A 22481-nucleotide genomic window follows, 5' to 3' on the forward strand; every position below is an offset into this window, starting at 1 on the left:
AAATTCAGATAAAGTTTGTTTCACAGATATCTGTGAAAATGAATGCAGCACTCACAGTACTGGAGGGATCATCCTACCCGTATGCTCACGAGTTGAGGGATGATCTTTCCACTATTTCTGGAGAATTGAAGAGGTGTGCTGATGGATGGTTTCTATTGGAAACAAATGACCTTCTGGAGAGTTGTGGAAACAATACGAAGTAAGAGGAAATTAAGGTGCAATTTAAGCAGTGTATGCTTTAAATGCATAACTAAGCTCTCGAAGTCCATGAGCTTCAGTGATACTAACGTGTTTTTCAATGAAGTGTGTAATTTAGTTAATCCTGCAGTTGCATGGCAAAACAGTGCTCTGGCACCCAAATCACTTGTCTTTGAAGCGTAAGTTGCCATTTTTTAGAAGTGCACTGTCTGTCGAGGGCTGCAAGGCATGTCACCAACAAATGCTGCAGAACATTAAAATGGACAGAAAAAACCACTGACACTCTTCAAATGTTGATGGCACTTAGGTTAGAGCTTCGTTCCTTTGCCTTGGCAGCACTGCAGTGCATTAGGGCTCCTATGAACAATTTCAATGTAGAGAGGTGTTTTTAGCAAGTACAACCCGATTGTAACTGATAGGTGGTCTTGAATGAAACCTGAAACAATTGGCATGTTGTACTTCAATAATCATTTAATTATTGAAGTACAACATAAAGCCTCCATGGCTCAGGCGGCAGTGCACTGGTTTCTCACCGCTGTGTTCCGTGGTTCAAATCCCGGTCACTCCATGTGAGATTTGTGCTGGACAAAATGGAAGCAGGACAGGTTTTCCTCTGGTTACTCTGGTTTTCCCTGTCATATATCATTCTAGCATTTCATTTCATCTGTTATTCATTAATCATTGTCCCAGAGGAGTGTGACAGGCCTTGGCAGCTGGCACAATTCTGATCCTCGCCGCTCAATGGGGCCTTCATTCATTCCCTTCCTGACCCGGTCGAAACAGGCTTCGGATTTTCATTTCAATAATCATTGAAATTCCTCTTTCTTGTAATTCTGTTATATTGTGATAGATGAATACATTCAAAATAGTATTTTTCACTTTAAAATTGTGTTTGTAAATTTGTAAATATGCATATTTGTGTGTGTTAATACTTCTTGCAGTCTTATGTTGATGTTAATCTTATTTTTCATCATGTATTCAAAACTGCATGATGAACCATGTGTGATTATACAGTATGATTTTACTCCCAACTGTTGTGTGTGCAGTTTTGCTAATTATAACCAGTTTGCTACAAAACTCTAATTTTTTTTAAAATGCTGTAAACCATGAACTCTAAAAATGGGGAATGCAATGATAGTAAATGAAAGTCCAATTAACCTCTTATTACACCACGTTACTTTAGAATTTGCACACACTGTACACAACATTGCATGTAAGAAAACATTCCAAAGTACATGGGAACCTCCCTGAGTCATTCGTTAGACATGGAGCAATAGAATTGCTTGACATGGCTTGACATGGTAACCGGTCTGCCAAGATAAGTGGATGGTAGTTCTGGATTCATGTCTTGAGCAGCATGCATTAGATTTCCAAGAAGTAGATCCTGAAACTCCTTGTGAGACTCCTTGTGCAACTCTGTTCCCAGGTTCTTCTAATTCAGATATGCTTAACGCATGTTCATTGGAATCTGAGTCCATCAAAATTTCCTGCACTTCGTCCGGACTAATGGAGCGGAACACTCTCGCATGTCCAGCCATGTTTACTGCTTTTAAGGAACTAATTGCTTTATGTGTAGCAGGAAAAGCAGCCACCAAATTCTTCTGCGCATTTTCATAAACCATAATTCACGGTATTGCGCACTGTAGTGACTCATATGTTATTAACAAAATGAGTAGATCATTTTCATAAGACAGAATTCACAGCCAAGGGGTAATTTTCTGGTTGATATTTCGAATGCTCGTCCGATAAACATTAAAAAAGGAGATTAATCACCATGACCATTTCCTTCATTGTTTTCAACCCGCTTTATTTTGTATTGATCATTTACACATTTTCTTGGCTGGAGAATGAACCACTATCACTAAATATCATCATCATCATCAGTGTTACCAACTCCAGCGAGAGTCTTTCTCAAATCATTTAGTGACAAAATTTCAATGATAGTGACTAGCGACATTACCATTTATGGTCATTTCTGGCAAATTTTAATTTATTACTTGATAAATTTGGTGAGTCAGTTAGTCAATACTAGCATTGCACTTTGCGTGGCTGTATGATGGAAGATACACAAGTAATGGCGTCTGAGTGCATGACTCATTTGCACGTGCAGAGAATGAGTTCGCTTTATTTTCGGAAGACTTATCACAGACCAGTACCCACACACTTCCTGGAAGGGAGTGGAGATAGGTAAGTTTAACACGTTGAGTGCCAAGTGCCCCCTTTTGTGTATGTGAGAGTAGTCAAGGTTTTGAACTTCACGTTCCCATATGGGGTCATACGTTCGTTCGAAATTGAGAACTGTGCGAACCCATTTGGGTGCACAGTAAGGGTGTGTTTGGAAGCTGTGTAAAGTATCTTCCTGCCATCTGTTGGCCGTCTATTTACGTAGGTGCGTAGTCCACCTTTCATTCGCCAATTTCTGTTCTGGTGCGACCCCATATGGGTACATCGAGAGTGCTTTGAAGGGTGGCCAAGTCATTGTCTATCTCGCGCATGGATTGTTTATGTAAGTGTGCAGTGCTGTGAGTTTCATTTCCCTTTAAGTCACTGTGAGTAAATCGATCAGTGAAAGATTTATTGCAGATAATCTGGACGATATATTGAACAAGTCAGACGATGTATATAGTTACAGTACCGTCTTTAATGATGTTGCACAATCTCTTCTCTTATCCAGATTAAACATTATACAAATATATATTCAATATTCCCTAACTACAAATTCTTCTGATAATATTCTTTTCTTACATCCTAATTTACCAAATGTGCCAAACAGTCATATTATTATTCCACCATCAATCATAGTCTAACTTCATTTCATATTTTGCCGTGCCATTCATTTGAATTAGCTCAATATCTCAATCTACAGATCGTTTGGGAAAGAAAGACCCTAAATACGTTGATTATTCTTATATCCTTACATCTTCACCATTATGCATGCGGACGCTAACAACTACTCATAATATGTCACTGTATGTTTCAAATTGACATAAAATTGGCTGGTCTCTTGCTAATACACTCTTCTAAGCATGAGCCTAACCCTATAATAGTTATCCAATACGATCCTCTATTGATATATCTCATACAACATCGTAATATCTTCTTCTTATATATAACCTCTCGAAATACAAACACTTAAATCTCAATATTTCCACTAATACACAATTCAAATCTATCTCTTCTTAGCCATCATTCTTCTCATTTCATTATTCGTCCTTATAACATCTCATTTGTTACGATAATAATCTCCTTCGACGATATTACTTCTGCAATACTCATATAATCCAGATAGGATCCATCTCTTCCTTTAATTCTTATAGGCGTGGTCATGTTTGTCAATATAATTGCCTCCTAGAGCTCATCTATGTCTTATATAGCATGCATTCTTTCTGATGTTTTCTGAATCATAACTGAATAGCCTTTTCAAGTAGATTGGTATCATGTATCGGTATGTAATATACTCACTAAAAGCATCAACATAACCACATCACTTCACATGTCAGTATACATATCAATTAAAATAAATAATATTCGTGGTTTTTATGACCAAGATCTGCTATTGATGGTTAGAATTTGGCACATTGAAAAATCTGACTGAGAAATCTGTTGAAGGAAAATATTTCTGCCTAATGATATAAATACCTTTAAAGAAGAAACTTATTTCATATCTTGTCACTCCTCTGGAACTACCTTCTTCTTCTCAGATGTTACACATGCTCCGTGCGGCCAGTTACTGCCTCTCCGGACTTCATCTCTGGTCCCAGTGCATTGATGCTGCTATGCTTCGTTATGGCATCCTAGGCAGTCTTCTCCCTCAGCTTAAGTGGATTCCATGGTGTTATACTTGTTCATGAAAGTAGAAATCAACATTGGATTGGCAGAATACATATTTATAATACTCATTTAGCCTCTTAACCCATTAGTGCCTGAAGTAAAGTTTTTGTGTTTAATTCAATTTATTTAGACATTTCCACACTTAATAAGTGCAGAAACACGTTCCAATAATCAGAAATTTCATACAAATGATAGTTTTATTTATACAGGCTGTCTGATATATCAGACGCTATGCACTCAGGTCAGTACAACTACACTAGTTACTCAGCATTATATTGTGTAAATATGTTGCAAGCAAGGTAGTGTTAGAGAGTTGGATTATCTTGTCCAATTTACACTGCAAAGTAGATCTACGATTTCCACTAAAGACTTATTACAATAGTGTATATGCTATTTACGGTTATGTATTTACTGATTATGATATCCACAGAAGCATTTCAGATGAAGTCCAAACTGGTCAAGCTGATCCACACAGATTTCATTGTAGTACAGACACATTACATATTTTTTACGCTGGACCACCTTGATGCACCGCTTATCTCCATCTGTTTGTAGTTCGTACTAGCAGTGACAACACTGTTGTCATTCCAGTATACCAGCAACGCACCACCAAAAGTCCTGCAGTCATATGATCCCCTTCTTCTTTTTCTTGTCCGCCTTTCTTCGAAGGGGGCACTTTCCTGTCTGGTTTTCCTGAAATGTCCCTGTTGCACTTATTCCCTTTGAAGCCAGATGTCTTACCAATTTCCAGAATGTAAAGTAGTTGTTAAAAATATTGTATTCCCCACGTTTGATTCAGTTCCACCTGCATCAATGAGAGGTAGGACTACAATACCTCCAAGTCCAAATTATTTCAGCCTTTCATTTTACATTGCTGTATACACTTGGAAAGGTGGAAAGGTATCCTATAGTCACTGGCAGAGAAAGAAATAAGTAAGTAAGTCTTTATTCGTGGCGAAGTTAGGGCTCAAGGCCCTCTCTTACACTTAACCACAATGAAATGAAATGGCGTATGGCTTTTAGTGCCGGGAGTGTCCAAGGACAAGTTCGGCTCGCCAGATGCAGGTCTTTTGATTTGACACCCGTAGGTGACCTGCGCGTCGTGATGAGGATGAAATGATGATGAAGATGACACATACACAGAGGTGCCAACTTTTACGGATTGTCCGTAATTATTACGGATTTTACCTCACGATTACGGAATTACGGTTAAAGGGGAAGTTATTACGGAAAAGCTGACATTATCACAAAAAAATAATTTTCTACGGGAAGGAGAAAAGAAGGAAAAATAATCAATCCTTTCGAGCGTTTCTCCTAAATCCTCCTCGTTTCAATGCTTGTGAGTTGGCAAAGATACTTATTCGATCGTGACTTCATTTTGCTACCTATAAGCGTTGTAAAATTCATTGTGAATGTAGGAGCTGCTCTTCTCCACTACAAATCCCTCAGTAATCTTGTATATACCGAGCTCGATAGCTGCAGTCGCTTAAGTGCGGTCAGTATCCAGTGTTCGGAAGATAGTAGGTTCGATCCCCACTGTCGGCAGCCCTGAAAATGGTTTTCCGTGGTTTCCCATTTTCACACCAGGCAAATGCTGGGACTATACCTTAATTAAGGCCACGGCCGCTTCCTTCCCACTCCTAGCCCTTCCCTGTCCCATCGTCGCCATAAAACCTATCTACGTCGGTGCGACGTAAAGAAGAAAAAAATCTTGTAAAGTGTACCTGACAGTTGACAGAAAGATAGAGAATGAAGTGGGGCCTACATTAAGCATATCTGCACTGGAATCGCTTATGTTATCACAGTGAGAAGGATGCTTCAAAAACTACACTGAAAAGCAGCTGCTGCGTAAGAAACAAGCTACAAGGAATGAGCAGCATTTAATTTAACATTTTATGTAATAATCCTAGCGGTGTAGCCTATGAAGTTCTACCTGTTTTATCACAGAACTTACAGGTTGTGTGCAAATTTTGTGTAATATGATATAATTTCGAATAGATTGCTAGGGGGTAGGGTGGAAGGGGTGTCATTATCGATAAGGAAGGAGCATGCTTTGGACTTGACTATAAATTTTTCTCGGGGGCGGGAGGTGATTACTGATAATCCAATTCTAAGGTTGGCACCTCTGCATACACCCAGTCCCCGTGCCAGGGAAATTAACCAATTAAGGTTAAAATTCCCGACCCTGCCGGGAATCGAACCCGGGACCCCTGTGGCCAAAGGCCAGCACGCTAAACTTAACCACAATATTTAAAATAATTAACATACATACAGTATAATATTTAAATACAACAAATTTTAAGAAAAGAATATAGTGCTAATAGAAAATGTGGAGATTGTAATAAAGACCATTATAGAATGTACAACACGACAATGTAATTGTACATGATAATAAATATAAAACTAACACTAGTGATAATAAGGGATGTAAACCCAGTAAAAACCTATAACTAGCGAATATAATTCTACTTTTTATGAAGTCTAGAGAAGTCTAGAGGAATTTCACATTTTGCAAATCTGAGGACATGAAAATTGTTAGTCATCAACTGAGATGTAGATTGTGATCTTGTCAACTTTGGAGTTACTTTTTTTGTGTTAGAGTTTGACCTACTAATGCTTGTGAATTTTCTATAAGGGATATCAGAAACAGTGGTACTGGCCTAATCTTATATATGACTCTCTTTATTTTCGTGTGACAGCTTCCTTTGCACGGTTTCAGTTCCATCTGCAAACTTCCAGTAATACTTTGACTACCACTGGACCTAGCCTTCCCTTTTTCATATTTTGTTGAAGCAATTTGTCCTTCACATTTACTCAGAAGTAGGTTTCTACCAATGTAATTTAGGTTACCCTCATACTCATCTGTCATTATCTGAAAGATCAGTCAGACTTCTGCGATTGTGGGGAGCAACAAACTATCCAACACCTGTATGACTGTCAGTCCTGCCCTGTTCGTTGTACACTTCAAGACTTGATTCAAGCCACGGAAGAGGGAATTTCTGTTGCCCATTTCTGGGCAGACATTGTGTGAAACATGTTTTGTGACATAAAATGTATTCTGTTTTATTTGTATATAATACCTTATTTGTATTTTTAAGTTTCTCAACACTCTGACACGAAATAAATAATCATCAACTGTTTCACACCCATCATCAGGGGGTTTGATGTGCTGCTCCTCTCCAAATGTCAGTTCTTCCTCCAAAATTTTCAATATTTCACTCACCATCAAGCTAGTAATGGAATACAAAAGTCTGAGACAGTAGGATTCACTGTGCATGGCGTCCGATTTTCAGGAGGCTATATTTACAGGCCACTCTCACGTCAATAATAAGACATATTTGTCTTGTTATGGTCCATAACAATGTTTATAATTATTGGAAATGTTTGTTAATTCATAAGTAAATATCTCGACTGTTGCACAAAACTGTATACTATCTTGCCGCCATGCTCGCAAGAATTGTGATTCAACAAAGAATGTTGTTGTTGTTAGCTATGGCCTTTCTGAAGGAGAAGAAAGTATCGCAGGCTTAAAACCATAAATAAATATCACACAGTTTTATTTTACATGACATCTGATTTTTCGAACGCTATGCTCTAATGGGTTAATATACTATTATTGTTGCTACTTGAAATTGCGTATCTATTACTGTCTGGATACAGCTTCTTATTAGTAAATATATCTTTCCCAGGCTAACATGGATTTCAGTTGCTAATCCAACATCTCTTCTATGTACTATATTGCCTGAAGTAGCCCTCTTACTTCTGCTCTACAGCGGTCTCAGTATCACCTTTACCCGGTATTTAAATTTGACTACATCTGATCTTATCCGTATTTCAGTTTCTTTTTCTATGCTTTATAGCACGCAATTCATCTTCAATCTTATATTTACATTGTTCTTTAATCTGCAGTGATGACAGATTGTCTTCCTTCTTCTCCGATGTTTTTTTTCGTAATGCAATTTTTTACCTTCCCATAATGAATGAATTAGGTTTCAATTATTTTAAAACAATATCTGTTCCATCACAACGTTCTTATATATGGCCATTGCAACTCCACACGTTCTAAACTTACGTTGATCTGAGTTTTGGTGATATTTTTCATATATTTATTCTACCTGAAGTAGCTGTGCGCCATTTTGCCTGTCCCTTTTTCCTTCATATTTGCATCTGGACTGTAACGTACTGGTACACAGCATACAGCTCATCCTATATGATATGTATGGTCATGTGGTTTGGTGGTTATGTGTGCCCTTGATGACTTCCTTCCTAAATTTCAAATGAGGTGGTGAGATACCGTGTGCTCAATGCCTGATGTACTCTGGATTGGCCTAGAACAAGTTTGTCACTTGTATTTTGTCTCATCCTTGGCTCTGAGAGTATGAAAGTGACTGAGATAGATATGAGCAGTGCTAGTAACACCATTCCCAATACAGTCAAGTCTTGTAGGGGACGTTACGAAATAGTCACCCATATGATTGGTTTGTGTGTACACTTCAGTGGACATAAGAGAATGGTAGGCAGCAACACTCTGTGGCTAGGAGAAGAAAGCAATGGGAAACTACCTGACTCCTCATTTCCTTAGTATGCCTCCTCAGTGATACCTAGCTTTCTATGGCAGCTGATGGTGGATCTGTTCAGGATCCTGTTCGGAATATTTCAGAATTGGTTTGTTTATGATAAGCAGAATATTTCTCAGTATGTCTGTACTTTTTCTTGGTTGTTTAGTGTTATTTTAGAAGGTTTTATATTATATAATTGCTCTACACTTCAAAAATATCCCTGAGTGATTTTTTTCACAATTGGCTTTATGTCGCACTGATGAAGATCAGTCTTATGGCGACGATGGGACAGGAAATGGCTCGGAATGGAAAGGAAGCGGCCGTGGCCTTCATTAAGGTACAGACCCAGCATTTGCCTGGTATGAAAATGGGAAACATTGGAAAACCGTCTTCAGGGCTGTCGACAGTGGGGTTCGAACCCACTATTTACCGAATGCATGCTCAGAGCTGCGCGCACCTAGCTGCACAGTCAACTCACCCGGTTTAAACAGGACACTTTTCCTCTCCTGAAGGACCCTTTCTTTTCATGTTTTTAAAGATGGAAGTTTTCTGAAAAACAATAATGAAGTTTTGAAACTGAAACTGACTATTTACTAGCTCACTTATATGTGACTAAATTGCCAGATGTGTCTGAAGAATGTGCCTAATATATTTACTTTTCCACAGAACAACTATGAACTTACAGGAGAGGAGACACATTTGAAGGAGGAATCCAAATCGGAGTTGGCAGAGTCAGGACAAACACAGGTGAACACATTTGAAGTAATCTAATATCTTGACGACCATTATTCTGATAATGGAAATTGTGAGAAAACTCCTGAATAGATTTCAACAAGTGACCCCCTCATTTCAGAACAGAAATTTTTAATGTCCTTCGAAAGATGATATTTATAGTAAGGTTGCCAGTCTTCTAAGCAATCATCATATTTTTGTCATGTACTTCATAATCTTATGCTAGATACTGTATAACAGCTAGTGTTTTTCTAAGCCCCTCCACTGCAGGGCTTTTGGTAGCTGGTTTCATCACAGCTATCTACCTTACTGCTTACTTCACAGTCCTAGCACTCTCCTATCCCATCGTCACCATAAGACCTATCTGGGTAAACCAAATACATAGAAAAAAAAAAAGAAGTAAAAAAATGCTTGAAAGTTTCTCTTTCCTCTCGTTAATGAAATGTGTAGGGCTCTACAGGATTTAGTAGGATGAAGAGGACACAACACTTCATTATTCTCTTTTTGAGCTTTATTCTTGGATCACTTCAGCATAACGAGTAGAAGAGAAAGTTTGAGCTCTTAAGTTGTTCCCTGATGGCTAGTATAGGGACTGTGATGAATCATCCACCAGGGGCAGCATCGTTGCTATCTGAGGGTTGGTAATGTGGTTATGTTCGGTAGTATTGTTCTGTGAAGGCAAAAAGTTAATTCTTGTGCATTATTGTTAAGTGAAAGTGAAGAGCGTGTGTGTATTCTTTTATTTAGTGTAAATATAGTGCTGAGTTTACAAAACTTAAAAAATACTGATAAAGAAAACATGCCTACATGCTTTGTTCCAGGATGTAAGTCTGGCTACAAAACTACGAAAGGTGAACACTTGTTCAAACCACCTAAAAATGAAGCAGAATTTTCAAAATGGGAAAAGGCGATTCCCAGAAAGGACAAAAAGCTTTCTGATAAGTGTTATGTGTGCGATTCACATTTTTCTGATTAATTTATTGTTAAATGAGATTAATTTGTATTACAAGCCGAACAGGTAGAAATACCTAGAGATGGATGGAAACTGAAAACTGGCACCGTCCCTCATATATTCCCCAGTTTGCCGCAATATCTAATGAAACAATTTAACAAACCAAAATCACGTCGTAAAAGACAGCCTCCGAAGACAGAGGAAGGTTCAAGGAACAAATCACACAGGCCTCACCACAAATTAAATATCGATTATTTTTCTGAGAGTGCTAAAAGCAATGAAATACATTCATACACAGCTAATTTACTGAGAAACAAACTAAAGAGACAGGGACGTATTATAAATTGTGAATAGCTAATGCTGAGAGTTTCCAAATTACAGCCAAGTGAGCCGACATAAAGTCAAAAGCAAAAGGTGATTATTGACACCATGCTAAAAAATGTCAGCTAAGAAATAAGAAAGGGATGAGAGATGATAACGAATTCCTTTTAGGTAGTGTCTTATTTTAAATTAAATACCTAAGGGCTATAGACACTGTTTAAGGCATGACATTCTTCCCCTTCCTCCGAGACTCACCTGCGAAAATTAGTTAAGTTGTTAAGTGCCGTTATGGGGTGAACACCATGCCATTAGTGCTATTGAGAACTATTTCTGTGATGAGAAGAGTGAAAACAATCGCACGGGAATTCTCATATATGATGAAGTAAAACTGAGAGAAGAGGTTTAGTTTGACACCAACTCATTAAAAGTTGATGGATTTGTAAATTTAGCAGAACACACCCAAGAGCACGGGAAAAATAAACTCTCAAATCATGCGTTAGTGTTCATGTGTGTGCCCCTATTGCATAATTGGGTTCAACTGGTTGCTGTCTATGCAAGCCGAAATCCCACACCTGGTGATATTTTGTCACGAATTTAAATCCAGATGGTCTTACAACTTCAGCAAATTGGCGCCAGAATTATAGGTTTCGCCTACGACGGAAGTCAGTCCAGTAAAAAGGTGTGGAAATGTTTAGGAATAAATGGAAAAGAAGGGAAGGCCGTGTGCACTATTTCTAATTCTTTTGGTTCTAATAGGAGACTTTGGGCCTTTTCTGATGCTGTACATATAATTAACTGCATCAAAAATCATTTTCATGACAAAAGGCAAGTCTATTACAATAATTAAGTTGTGGACTTTAAATTCTATTGACAAGTTTTTGAAATGGATAACTGCCATAAATTTGCAGGTTTGAAAGTTTGCCACAAGCTCACGTCTGTACATATAGACCCCACTTCATTTCAGTGCATCAACGTGAGACTTGCTTTTCAGTTATTTATTAATTCTGTTGCAAATGGCATAAAGTTCTTTAGACAGATAAACTCAGAGGGATTTGAAGACAGCAAACGAACAGAAACATTCACAAGGGTATTAAACATCCTAATAGATGTATTAAATACTTCCACACCAGCAGGGGCTCTTTATAAAGATTCAATAGGGCATCAAACCTTAATAAAATGGAGAGATAACCTCAGTGGGAGGAATAATACATTTACTTCAGAAAGAACTCTTGAATCCGTAAGAGTAACAATTGAGAGCACCATACAGGTGTCTGAGTATTTATGGAATAATGGATTCCGATATGTGCTCACAGCAATTTAATGAAGATCCACTAGAATGGCACTTTGTTATACTATGCTCATTAAGTTGTGACGAACAACCCTTCAACAATAGATTTTCTGAATTTACACATGTCTATTTATATCCCAACCAAACTTGCCCTGTCATCGGGTAGTAATTGTGAGCCCAAATTTGAACTGACATTGACATAATTTTTCAATCACATGAGAACACTGGCTAAGAAGACAGAAGAGACAAATAAGGCTGTAGTAGAAAATGCAGAAAATAAAATAGGTCTAATTAACAGTGATAGCCACTGTCTTGCAAAGGAATGTTTGATTTATTATCTAGGAGGAAATATAGTACGCAATGTATCCAAGGTTAAAAAATGTCATAAATGTGTCAGCCTGCTTCACGGAAAGCCTACAGGAGAAATACCTGCTGCAGCCCTCACATTTATTAGGGACTATAGCAATAAATACAGCACTGACAGCATTTTCCTCAACCATCCTTCAAGAACAGTTTATAATGTGTTCGTGCAAGTTGAAATTGTAGTGGAATAAAAACTCTCGTGTGAACATAGTCTAAGGGGCGATATATTTTACGAGTGTTTGGTCAGTTTCCACAATATGACTATTAATTCGAAAGAATTAGGATGCAGCGATGACCATGTTGCGGACATTATCCCTAAACTTGTGTTACATTATATGAAATGTTCATTTTATTTTGTAACAAGACAGATGAGAAAGGAACTTAAATCTTCTAAGACCACAAAGTCTACCCGGAAGCCATCTAAACTATCTGACAACTGGAATGGTAAGCAAAAGCATAATATTTTGCATGCAATAATTATCTTTTATTCATATGCTGACTTGTAAGCTCAAGCTCAAATACTGCTGGGGAAGCGGTCTAGCGGAGGAACCGATGAACTAGGGAAGTGATCACACTTCTTCCTTCTACTCACTATGACTTCAGGATAGGAATTGCCACATGCTTCCTCTATTCACTGTTTCATTTTAGGAGAAGAATTTGAGGTGGTGTAGGTTCCTTTTATACATTGTTTTTCTGGAGTTAAGGTCAAAGCCGCAATCCTTGCATAGAGCTTGTGCAAATAGTGAACACTCGTGTGTGCAGGAGAGGAAGATCATGGCAGGGAAGAGTGATGCATTGGAAGGCCACAAGGCTTTCGTATGAACATACATAGGAGAGTGTAAGTGAGGATCACAATCCAGACCTTATTAAACATACAACCTTATCCTAAATTGTAGCATTTGATTCGAGAAGACTTTCACACATCCTTCCAAAAATTACTCGTACGTTAATCGCTTGACAGAAGACTATGGATCATTCACAGTCCCTAATTCCAGACTTAGGAAAACTTAGAATTTTTGTGGATTTGGGTTTCAGTGGAATACCAAACACAACATTTTGTTTTCATAAATTTTTAGACAGTAGCAACCCCTTCACAGGTTTGAATATGAAGAACTTTGCTTTATACTGGTGGCAACATAAGCTCCGAAAGTGTTCTCACAGAGTAATACCAGCTGAGCATTTTGACAACTCATCTGTCGCTGGCGACTTACTGAGTGGGGAGTACCAGACCACTGCGCATCTTGTTTACAGTGTTCTCTACTTTTTGCACAAGCTGTACTTCATAGACTCTAGTGACTAGTTCTTGAAATCCAAGAATGCACTCTGCATTCAGCACTGTACTGGTTCTGTATGCTGTTCGAAGGTATGCCATTAAATTTCGTATCTTTTTGGAGCCCGCTCAAGTGCTTCAGTGTGTGTCTGCTCTGAGTATGTGTTTAAGAGGAGAGGGTATAGCTACCTTACTCCTTGCATTATAGGTAATAATTTGGAAGTCTCCCTCATCTACTCCAGTTTAGAGTGCTTTATAAATTGTACCATACTGACAATGATCGAGAGATTTTCATTAGTACACAAATCAAATGTATACATTATGACTGACCCCTCTGAAAAGCACTTGAATTGTAAACATTGCCTCAAGTGTTCCGAGACGATTACAGAAACTGCTGTATGTCTCACTGACAAGGCTCATGGGTAACATAACAGATGATTTTGGGAATATGTGCAGTATATGGTCCATGGAACTGATTATCCTGGAATTGTATGAGTTGCATCATGAAGATTAACACCAGGCACTCTTCAGGTGTTATATTGTAGGTTTTAATGCTCAGTACAGTAAGTGTTCTGATGCCATTTTCATCTATAATTTTAATCATTCCTGCTTGTATTTCATCTGGACTCATATCCTGCTATGCCAACATAATTGCAAGTTTCAGCTCCTTTACTGTGATCTCTGGTCTTTCAACAGCCTGTATATTTGGATATCTAGGGTGTTGGCTGTCCTTGAAAAGTTCTTGGGCATCTCCCATACTTGCCTTCATTTTCTAGGGCTAATTGACCATCTTTGATATTGGTTCAGAAAGTGTTTCTGTTTTCATCCACCTATGGCCTGTATGTGTTGTCCATTGAAAAGATCATCATCCATTCTGGCTCTCTTTGCTACTGCTAACCTTCTTTCTGATCCATTCTATGGATATATTGTTAGAAAATCCTGTTTCAAACGTGTTTTCTCATGAAGTTACTGCAGGCTGTTGCTTGAATCTTTGTTGTTGTGAACAAACAGGGTTGCCTTTCCTGTATAAAACTTAACATAAAAGTCTATATAATTCTACGTATTCCAGGGGACTTACCCTTAGATACAGCCAATCCTGAAGAGCTGAGCCTTGAGAGTTTTATCCAAGGTACTTTGGAGCCTTGTTTTCTTCCTGTGGCATTTTGTACACAAGACTGTGGATCTTTCTTCTCTTTTGCTTATTGTTGGCTTCAAAATGTACAGCATTAGTTATGCTCCTTCAGCTTTCATTAGATTGATGAATTCAATTGGCCATTGTTCTAGTGATGGAATACCCAATGACAGTTAACTGAATTTTAATATTTCACCTTTGGTAGAACAGTTGAAGTTCACTTCTGGCGAAGCAAAGTGTAAGGTTTCTCTCTTTCAAAAACCCATGAGATAACTGGAATCTAAACATTGTGTATGGAGTAAAGTCCATGTCAGTTGAATGATAATTTTAAAAAATTTGTGGCTGTTCTGCTCATGTTCTAGGAAATATTTTAGGTAGTTTTAAACTACGTATCTGAACAGAGTCCTTTGAAGATCAAACCTAAACACATGGCGCTGCAGATGTGCTAAGCATTGGCCTGCCAAGGGACTGCTCCTCAGCCTGAAAACCTGCAGTTTGAGTTGACGTGTGGTCAGCATGACAAACCATCTCGCCTGTTATTCTTGGCTTTTTAAACCAGGGACTCTTTTTCTCTGTCAGTTAACTCCTTCATTGCTCTCATGTAGGCTGACTAGACCATGAACTATTCCTCAGATTCTGGTATAATCCCTGACTTGTCGGAGAACCAAGCCCGGGGCTTCTGGGTATGAGGTGGACTCGCTACCCCTAGTGCACAGGTCCAGCACAGTCCATGAGAGGTCCAACAACTGTCTATTTGTTGACTGAACTTGGACACGGTCGGCAAGAAATTGACCTCTTTCAGGTTGTATGATTGATGATCAGAGTCATCTATGGGAACACATGGAACATACAAGTCACAAGTCATTTAAGAATGCATAACTGTATGAGCACGATGACAGTACATTGTAGGAAGAGAAGACAAGAGATGTGGAGATTGTTCTTGATATTTCAACTTTCCCTTCTATTGCTTCCTCTTCCATACCTCTCCTCTTCATCCTATTATGAGTTCCTTCTCCTGTTCCTGATCTTCACGTATTTATGACTTGGCACTTGTTGGTTCATTTCCTTTTTACATTCGGAGAATAAATTATTTTTATTGTGCAACTGTGAAATTTACTGTGTCAGCTATGTCATGTTTATATATTTTTACATTTGTTACCTGTTTACTGTACATTTCTTACTTTCTTTTGCATATCCGTTCCTTACAGCCTTTTGCAGATGTTAAGGATGAAATATGCGTAGATGAACACACAGTCGGGCAGCTCGTCCCATGTTTCAAAGAAGAGGACAAGTAAGTAAAGTATAGCTTAATTAGCGTTTACTCCCCTGAACCTCAGCGATATGTAATTTGTTATGTATATGTTCAGTAGCTCGCTCTGTTGACAAGTGTTTGAGTTAAAGTCAAAGAAATATTGATGTATATTAAATTCCACCTATTCAGTACATAAAGAGTAATTTTAATTAAGAATTATAACTTACTAAGTAAATTATAGGGACATATTTTGCCCTTTTTTGAGGGCATCTTCAGCCTTAATCTCAAACCTGAATGCTAGGGGCTTTACGTCGCACCGACACAGATAGGTCTTATGGCGACGATGGGATAGGAAAGGCCTAGGAGTTGGAAGGAAGCGGCCGTGGCCTTAATTAAGGTACAACCCCAGCATTTGCCTGGCGTGAAAATGGGAAACCACGGAAAACCATCTTCAGGGCTGCCGATAGTGGGATTCGAACCTACTATTTCCCGGATGCAAGCTCACAGCTGCGCGCCTCTACGCGCACGGCCAACTCACCCGGTAAACCTGAATGATGATAAATTGGAATCCTGTTTGCTCGTAATTGTAGTAGTTTAGAAATGTGACAAATTATAAATGTGAGCATGATGTTATAGGTACATGCATTAAAAAGAAATAAGCGATTGGGATGACAGTAGTTAAAATATTATAATAAAGCCTTTATAAAGCCTTACAAACTGACTTATTTATAATACTTTTATGAATGTCCATGTGTAAAAATGTGGTAGCAAGTTGCATAATAGCAGTTCTAAAAAGCACAATTATTGCTGCATTGAATTAAACCTTGTTAAAAGTTTGAGGGAATAAGAAATAAGCTTGGAGCTTAAGCAGCTTAATCTTTAGAATAATAACGTGGGCGGATGACCTTCGATGTTAGGCCCCTTAAAACAACAAGCATCATCATCAGAATAATAACATAGAAAAGTGTTACTGATTACTCCAAGTGGAGTTTCAATAAATTTTAAAGTTGCCAGTGATTAGATAAGTCTGCTTTCTTCTTAAATTACATTGTATCAGCGAGGATAAATGCTTGATAATAAGTAGTTGTAATTATATTCTATAAGAACACAGTTAGTTGTGCACTGAAATGAACTTTGATAAAAGGTGCTCTGTAACGTTTGAGGGTGTAAGAAATAAATTTAGAGGTTAAACAGTTTAATATTTAGAATAATGATGAAGAAAAGTATTTTGGCTTACTCCAAGTGGTGCTTAAAGTAAAATTTAAAGTTGCTAGTTTGTTGTTAATCTCTTGTGATGAGATAAGTCTGCAGGCTTCTTAAAGCACGTTGTAGAAGCGCGGAAGAGAGCTTGTAGGTAAGTAGCTGTATTTATATTAGCTAAAAGGTGCGACTATGGCTTCTTATATAGAGAGTCAAAAGGGGAATGTGGTTTAATCTTTGTAACAAGAGGACAGTTATGTAATAAGGAATGAAATTGAAGGAAAAGTGAGTTTAAAGAAAAATCTATGTTTTTCAATTATGGTGTTAATTGGTTAAAGTAAAGGTGAGTTGAAGAAAAACATTGTGTGTAATTTCATTTATCATTCTAACTGTTATAGTGTTAATTAGTTGCTATGGTATTGTAGAAATGACTGACACTTGCGCTTCTGGTGTTATTTCGATGTGAGAATAGGGGTGGCGGGTGTGGTTAGGTGGGGTGCTAAGATTTTTTGTTATTGTTTGCAGTGGGTTTGTGGGGGTGGAAAGGGTAGGAGTTGTGTTTTTCAAAGTAGTTGAGCTCCTGGAAAATGATAATTTAAGGTTATTTAGAATGTTGTTTTGTTTTAAATTTGGTGATTGCAGTAATTTTGGTAATATTTCGTATAACAGGTTTTTTACCTCAATTGTATCATTGAGGTTTATATTTTTGTTGTAATATTGCTCTAAAAATATATTTTGCCATTTCACTGTTACCTAAAGATACAACTGGAACAAAAATGGAGTCTAAATTGTCAAAAACGACGATATTTAAATGTCAGATACTACCACAAGCCGAGATGGTAATATTTTCGTCAAGCGCTCGGAGAAAGAATGAAACATAGAAGGCAGTGAAAAAAATAACGAAGTAAGAAGATTGTTGTGTTGTTGTTTGAGTCATCAGTCCATAGACTGCAGCTTTCCATGCCACCCTATCCTGTGTTAACCTTTTCATTTCTACGTAACTACTGCATCCTACATCTGCTCTAATCTGCTTGTCATATTCATACCTTGGGCTACCCCTACCGTTCTTACCACCTACACTTCCTTCAAAAACCAACTGAACAAGTCCTGGGTGTCTCAAGATGTGTCCTATCATTCTATCTCTTCTTCTCGTCAAATTTAGCCAAATCGATCTCCTCTCACCAATTTGATTCAGTATCTCTTCATTCGTGATTCGATCAATCCACCTCACCTTCAGCATTCTTCTGTAACACCACATTTCAAAAGCTTCGATTCTCTTTCTTTCTGAGCTAGTTATCACCCATGATTCACTTCCATACAATGCCACGCTCCATACAAAAGTCTTCAAAAACATCTAATTCTGATATCAATGTTTGAAGTGAGCAAATTTCTTTTCTTAAGAAATCTCTTCCTTGCTTGTGCTAATCTGCATTTTATGTCCTCCTTACTTCTGCCATCATTTGTTATTTTACTACCCGAGTAACAATATTCATCCACTTCCTTTAAGACTTCTAATCTAATATTTCCTACATCACCTGCCTTCGTTCGACTGCACTCCATTACTTTTGTTTTGGACTTATTTATTTTCATCTTGTACTCCTTACCCAAGACTTCATCCATACCATACAGCAACTTCTCGAGATCTTCTGCAGTCTCAGATAAAATAACAATATCATCGGCAAATCTCAAGGTTTTGATTTCCTCTCCTTGGACTGTGATTCCCTTTCCAAATTTCTCTTCAATTTCCTTTACTGCCTGTTTTATGTAAACACTGGAAAGGAGAGGGGACAAACTGCACCCTTGCCTCGCTCCTTTCTGGATTGCTGCTTCTTCTTCAAAGCCCTCGATTCTGATCACTGCAGACTGATTTTTATACAGATTGTAGATGATTCTTCGTTCTCGGTATCTGATCCCTATCATCTTCAGAATCATAAATAGCTTGGTCCAATCAACATTATCGAATGCCTTTTCTAGATCTACGAATGCCATGTACGTGGGCTTGTCCTTCTTGATTCGATCCTCTAAGATCAGACGTAAAGTCAGGATTGATTCACGTGTTCCTACATTTCTTCTGAAGCCAAATTGATCTTCTCCCAACTCAGCTTCAACTTGTTTTTCCATTCTTCTGTAAATAATACATGTTAAAATTTTGCAGGCATGAGATACTAAACTAGTTTTCACACCTGTCAGCACCGGCTTTCTTGGGAATAGGTATAACAACATTCTGTCGAAAATCGGATGGGACTTCTCCAGTCTCATACATCTTGCACACTAAATGAAATAACCTTGCCATGCTGGTTTCTGCTAAGGCAGTCAGTAATTCAGGGGGAATGTCATCAATTCCAGGTGCCTTGTTCCTATTGAGGTCACTCACAGCTCTGTCAAACTCTGACCTCAAAATTTGGGTCTCCCATTTCATCAGCATCAACAGCCTCTTCATGTTCGAGAACCAAATTATCTACATCTTTACCTTGATACAACTGTTGGATATGTTCCTGCCATCTTTGTGCTTTGTCTTCTTTCCGTAGAAGTTGCTTTCCATCTGAGCTCTTAATATTCATACACCTAGATTTCCTTTCTCCAAAGGTTTCCTTGATTTTCCTGTATGCAGCATCTACCTTTACCAGGACCATACAGCCTTCGACATCCTTGCACTTCTCCTTCAGCCATTCTTCCTTAGCTATCTTGCACTTTCTGTCCACTTCATTCTTTAATCACCTGTATTCTTTTCTGCCCTCTTCATTTCTAGCATTCTTGTATTTTCGTCATTCATCAATCAGGTCTAGTATTTCCTGAGTTATCCACTGATTCTTAGCTGATCTTTTCTTCCTTCTTAACGTTTCTTCAGCAGCCCTACTGACTTCATTTTTCATGACTCTCCACACTTCTTCTATAGTGTTTCCTTCAGCCTTTTCATTTAGTCCTTGTGCAACATGTTCCTTGAAACAATCCCTCACACTCTTTTCTTTCAAATTGTCTAGATCCCATCTTTTTGCTTTCTTTCCTTTCTTCAATTTCTTCAATTTCTTCAATTTCAGATGGCATTTCATGACCAACAAGTTGTGGTCAGAGTCCACGTCTGCTCCTGGGAAAGTTTTGCAATCCAACACCTGGTTTCTGAATCTCTGCCTAATCATAATGAAGTCTATTTGATACCTTCCAGTGTCTCCAGGTCTCGTCCACGTATACAGCCGTCATTTGTGGTGTTTGAACCAAGTATTGGCAAGGATTAAATTACAGTGCAGAATTCAACCAGCCGACTTCCTCTTTCGTTCCTTTGTCCCAATCCAAATTCTCCTACTGTACTACCTTCTCTTCCTTGGCCTACCACTGCATTCCAGTCTCCCATCACAATTAGATTCTCATCACCTTTTACATATTGTCTTAAATCTTCTATCTCCTCATATATTCTTTCAATTTCATCATCATCCGCTGAACTAGTAGGCATATTGTGGTGGGCGTTGGTTTGGTGTCTATCTTGACGACAATAATTCTTTCACTGTGCTGGTTGTAGTAGCTTACCCGTTGCCCTATTTTCTTATTCATTATTAAACCAACGAGCTATTATTAAGAAAAAATTAGAAAGAAAGTTTCATTCATTCACTTAACTTGCTTATGAGAGGAATGACATAGTCGGTTACCAGAAGGAGGATATCAGCATATCGGAATTTCCTTCTGAAGACAGGAGGAAGACATTACTTACGGCTATACTCTACAGTATTAGCAGCTCCGAAAAATTAAATTACTTTTAAAAATACAGAAGATTCCACGGTGATACGTCACACCACATTCCTTAGATGACGTATTAGCCGATACTCCCAATTTTAAATGGCTAAAGGATTGGATTTTTGGCAAGAACGTTGAGAAAGAATATATATAAAACGCCATTTTCACATTTTGAGTGGAATAATTAATTTCACCTATCCCAGACTGTTAATTATTTCTAACATCAACTCTTCCAAGAACGACGTTTATTCATCACAGGCAAATAGTAGCAGAACATAGCCATAAGATGACGACGTTGACTAAAATGATGTAGTATTCTGTTCCAATTGCTCAAGCCATTATCATGATGCTCTAAGAAGATGGAAGGCGAGACTACCCAGATGAACGCACCGTAAGATGACGTTGTCGCCCTAGGATGACCAGTAACCAGATTAGACGGTCCTGAACATTCCCAAACACCTAAGGGAGATGAAAGGAGTTATGTACGCATGTCCAAATTCCCGGACATGAGTTGACTACAGGAGTTGCTGAACAAAGATTAGTCCACTTTGAGTTAACTGTACAAGTAATTATTCATTTTTCTTATTATTAAAGTGCTATTCTAGTTAATGCAAGTGCGATAATTAAATACGAGTAGTTGGTTACCAAAGTTACGTTAAAGGATATTAGGTATTCTTCAAACCTTAAACATCAAATCCATATGTAGGGAACATCATCCAGTGATAAGAAAGCCTTCGTTCGTAACACTGTCAATATAATGTGAGAGGAGGCTACTTTTTAATGTATTGGTGAGTTTCATGCGACGTTGAAATAGAAGTTAGGCATGTGTGAGAACTTATGTGACTGAAGAATTGTAGGAAGGAGATCGTATGTATGAAGTGCTTACTATATATATAGATGTGGTAATATCTTTTGGAATTATGAGAGGATTAAAGCTATGACAGAGTAGATAAGTTCACAAACCATGATAAAGGTAAGAGATACGTCGAATTAGAATATGATAAGACATATACGGTGAAGTGAAATGTGATATTTATTTGAAATGTGAAATGATGATTGTTTAATGTGAGTAATGATATGAGATATGGTAATTAATATTGGTGGTAGTTGTTATTCTTCGCGAATATAGTCATGGTTATGTTGTTGTGGACATAATGTTCCAAGTTACGTATTTTGAAGTGATTAGTGAACTTATTCTGTTTTTATTTGATTATTTACCTATGAGTAAGCCAAGAGTAGGATAGAATGCGTTCGCAATGCCGTCCGTATGTCGACATTTATGTGTAAAATCACCAAATGATTTATAATGAGGAGGATGAATTTAAAATAGCTAACACCCTTGTATATCTTCTAATTATAAGATTCTTCTCATGTGTTAGGCGGACTTTGAAGTTAATTCTAGGCATTACCTAGTATCACTGGTGACTTGACTGCACAAATAACTATTTTGAGGAAGAGTCTTTGCACAAGGTAGACCCCATAGTTATCATATATTTTGATGGAAGTATGATGATATACACTTGGTAATACAGTGTAATAGCATGGATACACACTTGAATTTATGAACGATCTTGAGTTAAAAGAGTAATTTATCTAATTTTCTAAATGTGATGTTTGATCATCCTTTTGAGAGTATACATTAATTTAAAGGGGACTT

At 37.9% G+C, this 22481-nt stretch overlaps 1 protein-coding gene across 2 annotated transcripts in view; it reads left to right on the plus strand.

Moving 5' to 3' along the window:
* Positions 1–22481, plus strand: part of LOC136866910 (gastrula zinc finger protein XlCGF57.1) — a 98586-nt gene that overhangs the window by 14633 nt on the left and 61472 nt on the right. For both annotated transcript variants that reach the window (XM_067144006.2, XM_067144007.2), the window contains exons 3-4: positions 9255–9335; positions 15855–15937. In XM_067144006.2, the coding sequence (XP_067000107.2) occupies positions 9255–9335; positions 15855–15937 (164 nt within the window). The remainder of the gene's footprint in view (positions 1–9254; positions 9336–15854; positions 15938–22481) is intronic.

Source organism: Anabrus simplex, chromosome 3, assembly GCF_040414725.1.
Source record: "Anabrus simplex isolate iqAnaSimp1 chromosome 3, ASM4041472v1, whole genome shotgun sequence".
Classification (NCBI taxonomy): Eukaryota; Metazoa; Arthropoda; class Insecta; order Orthoptera; family Tettigoniidae; genus Anabrus; species Anabrus simplex.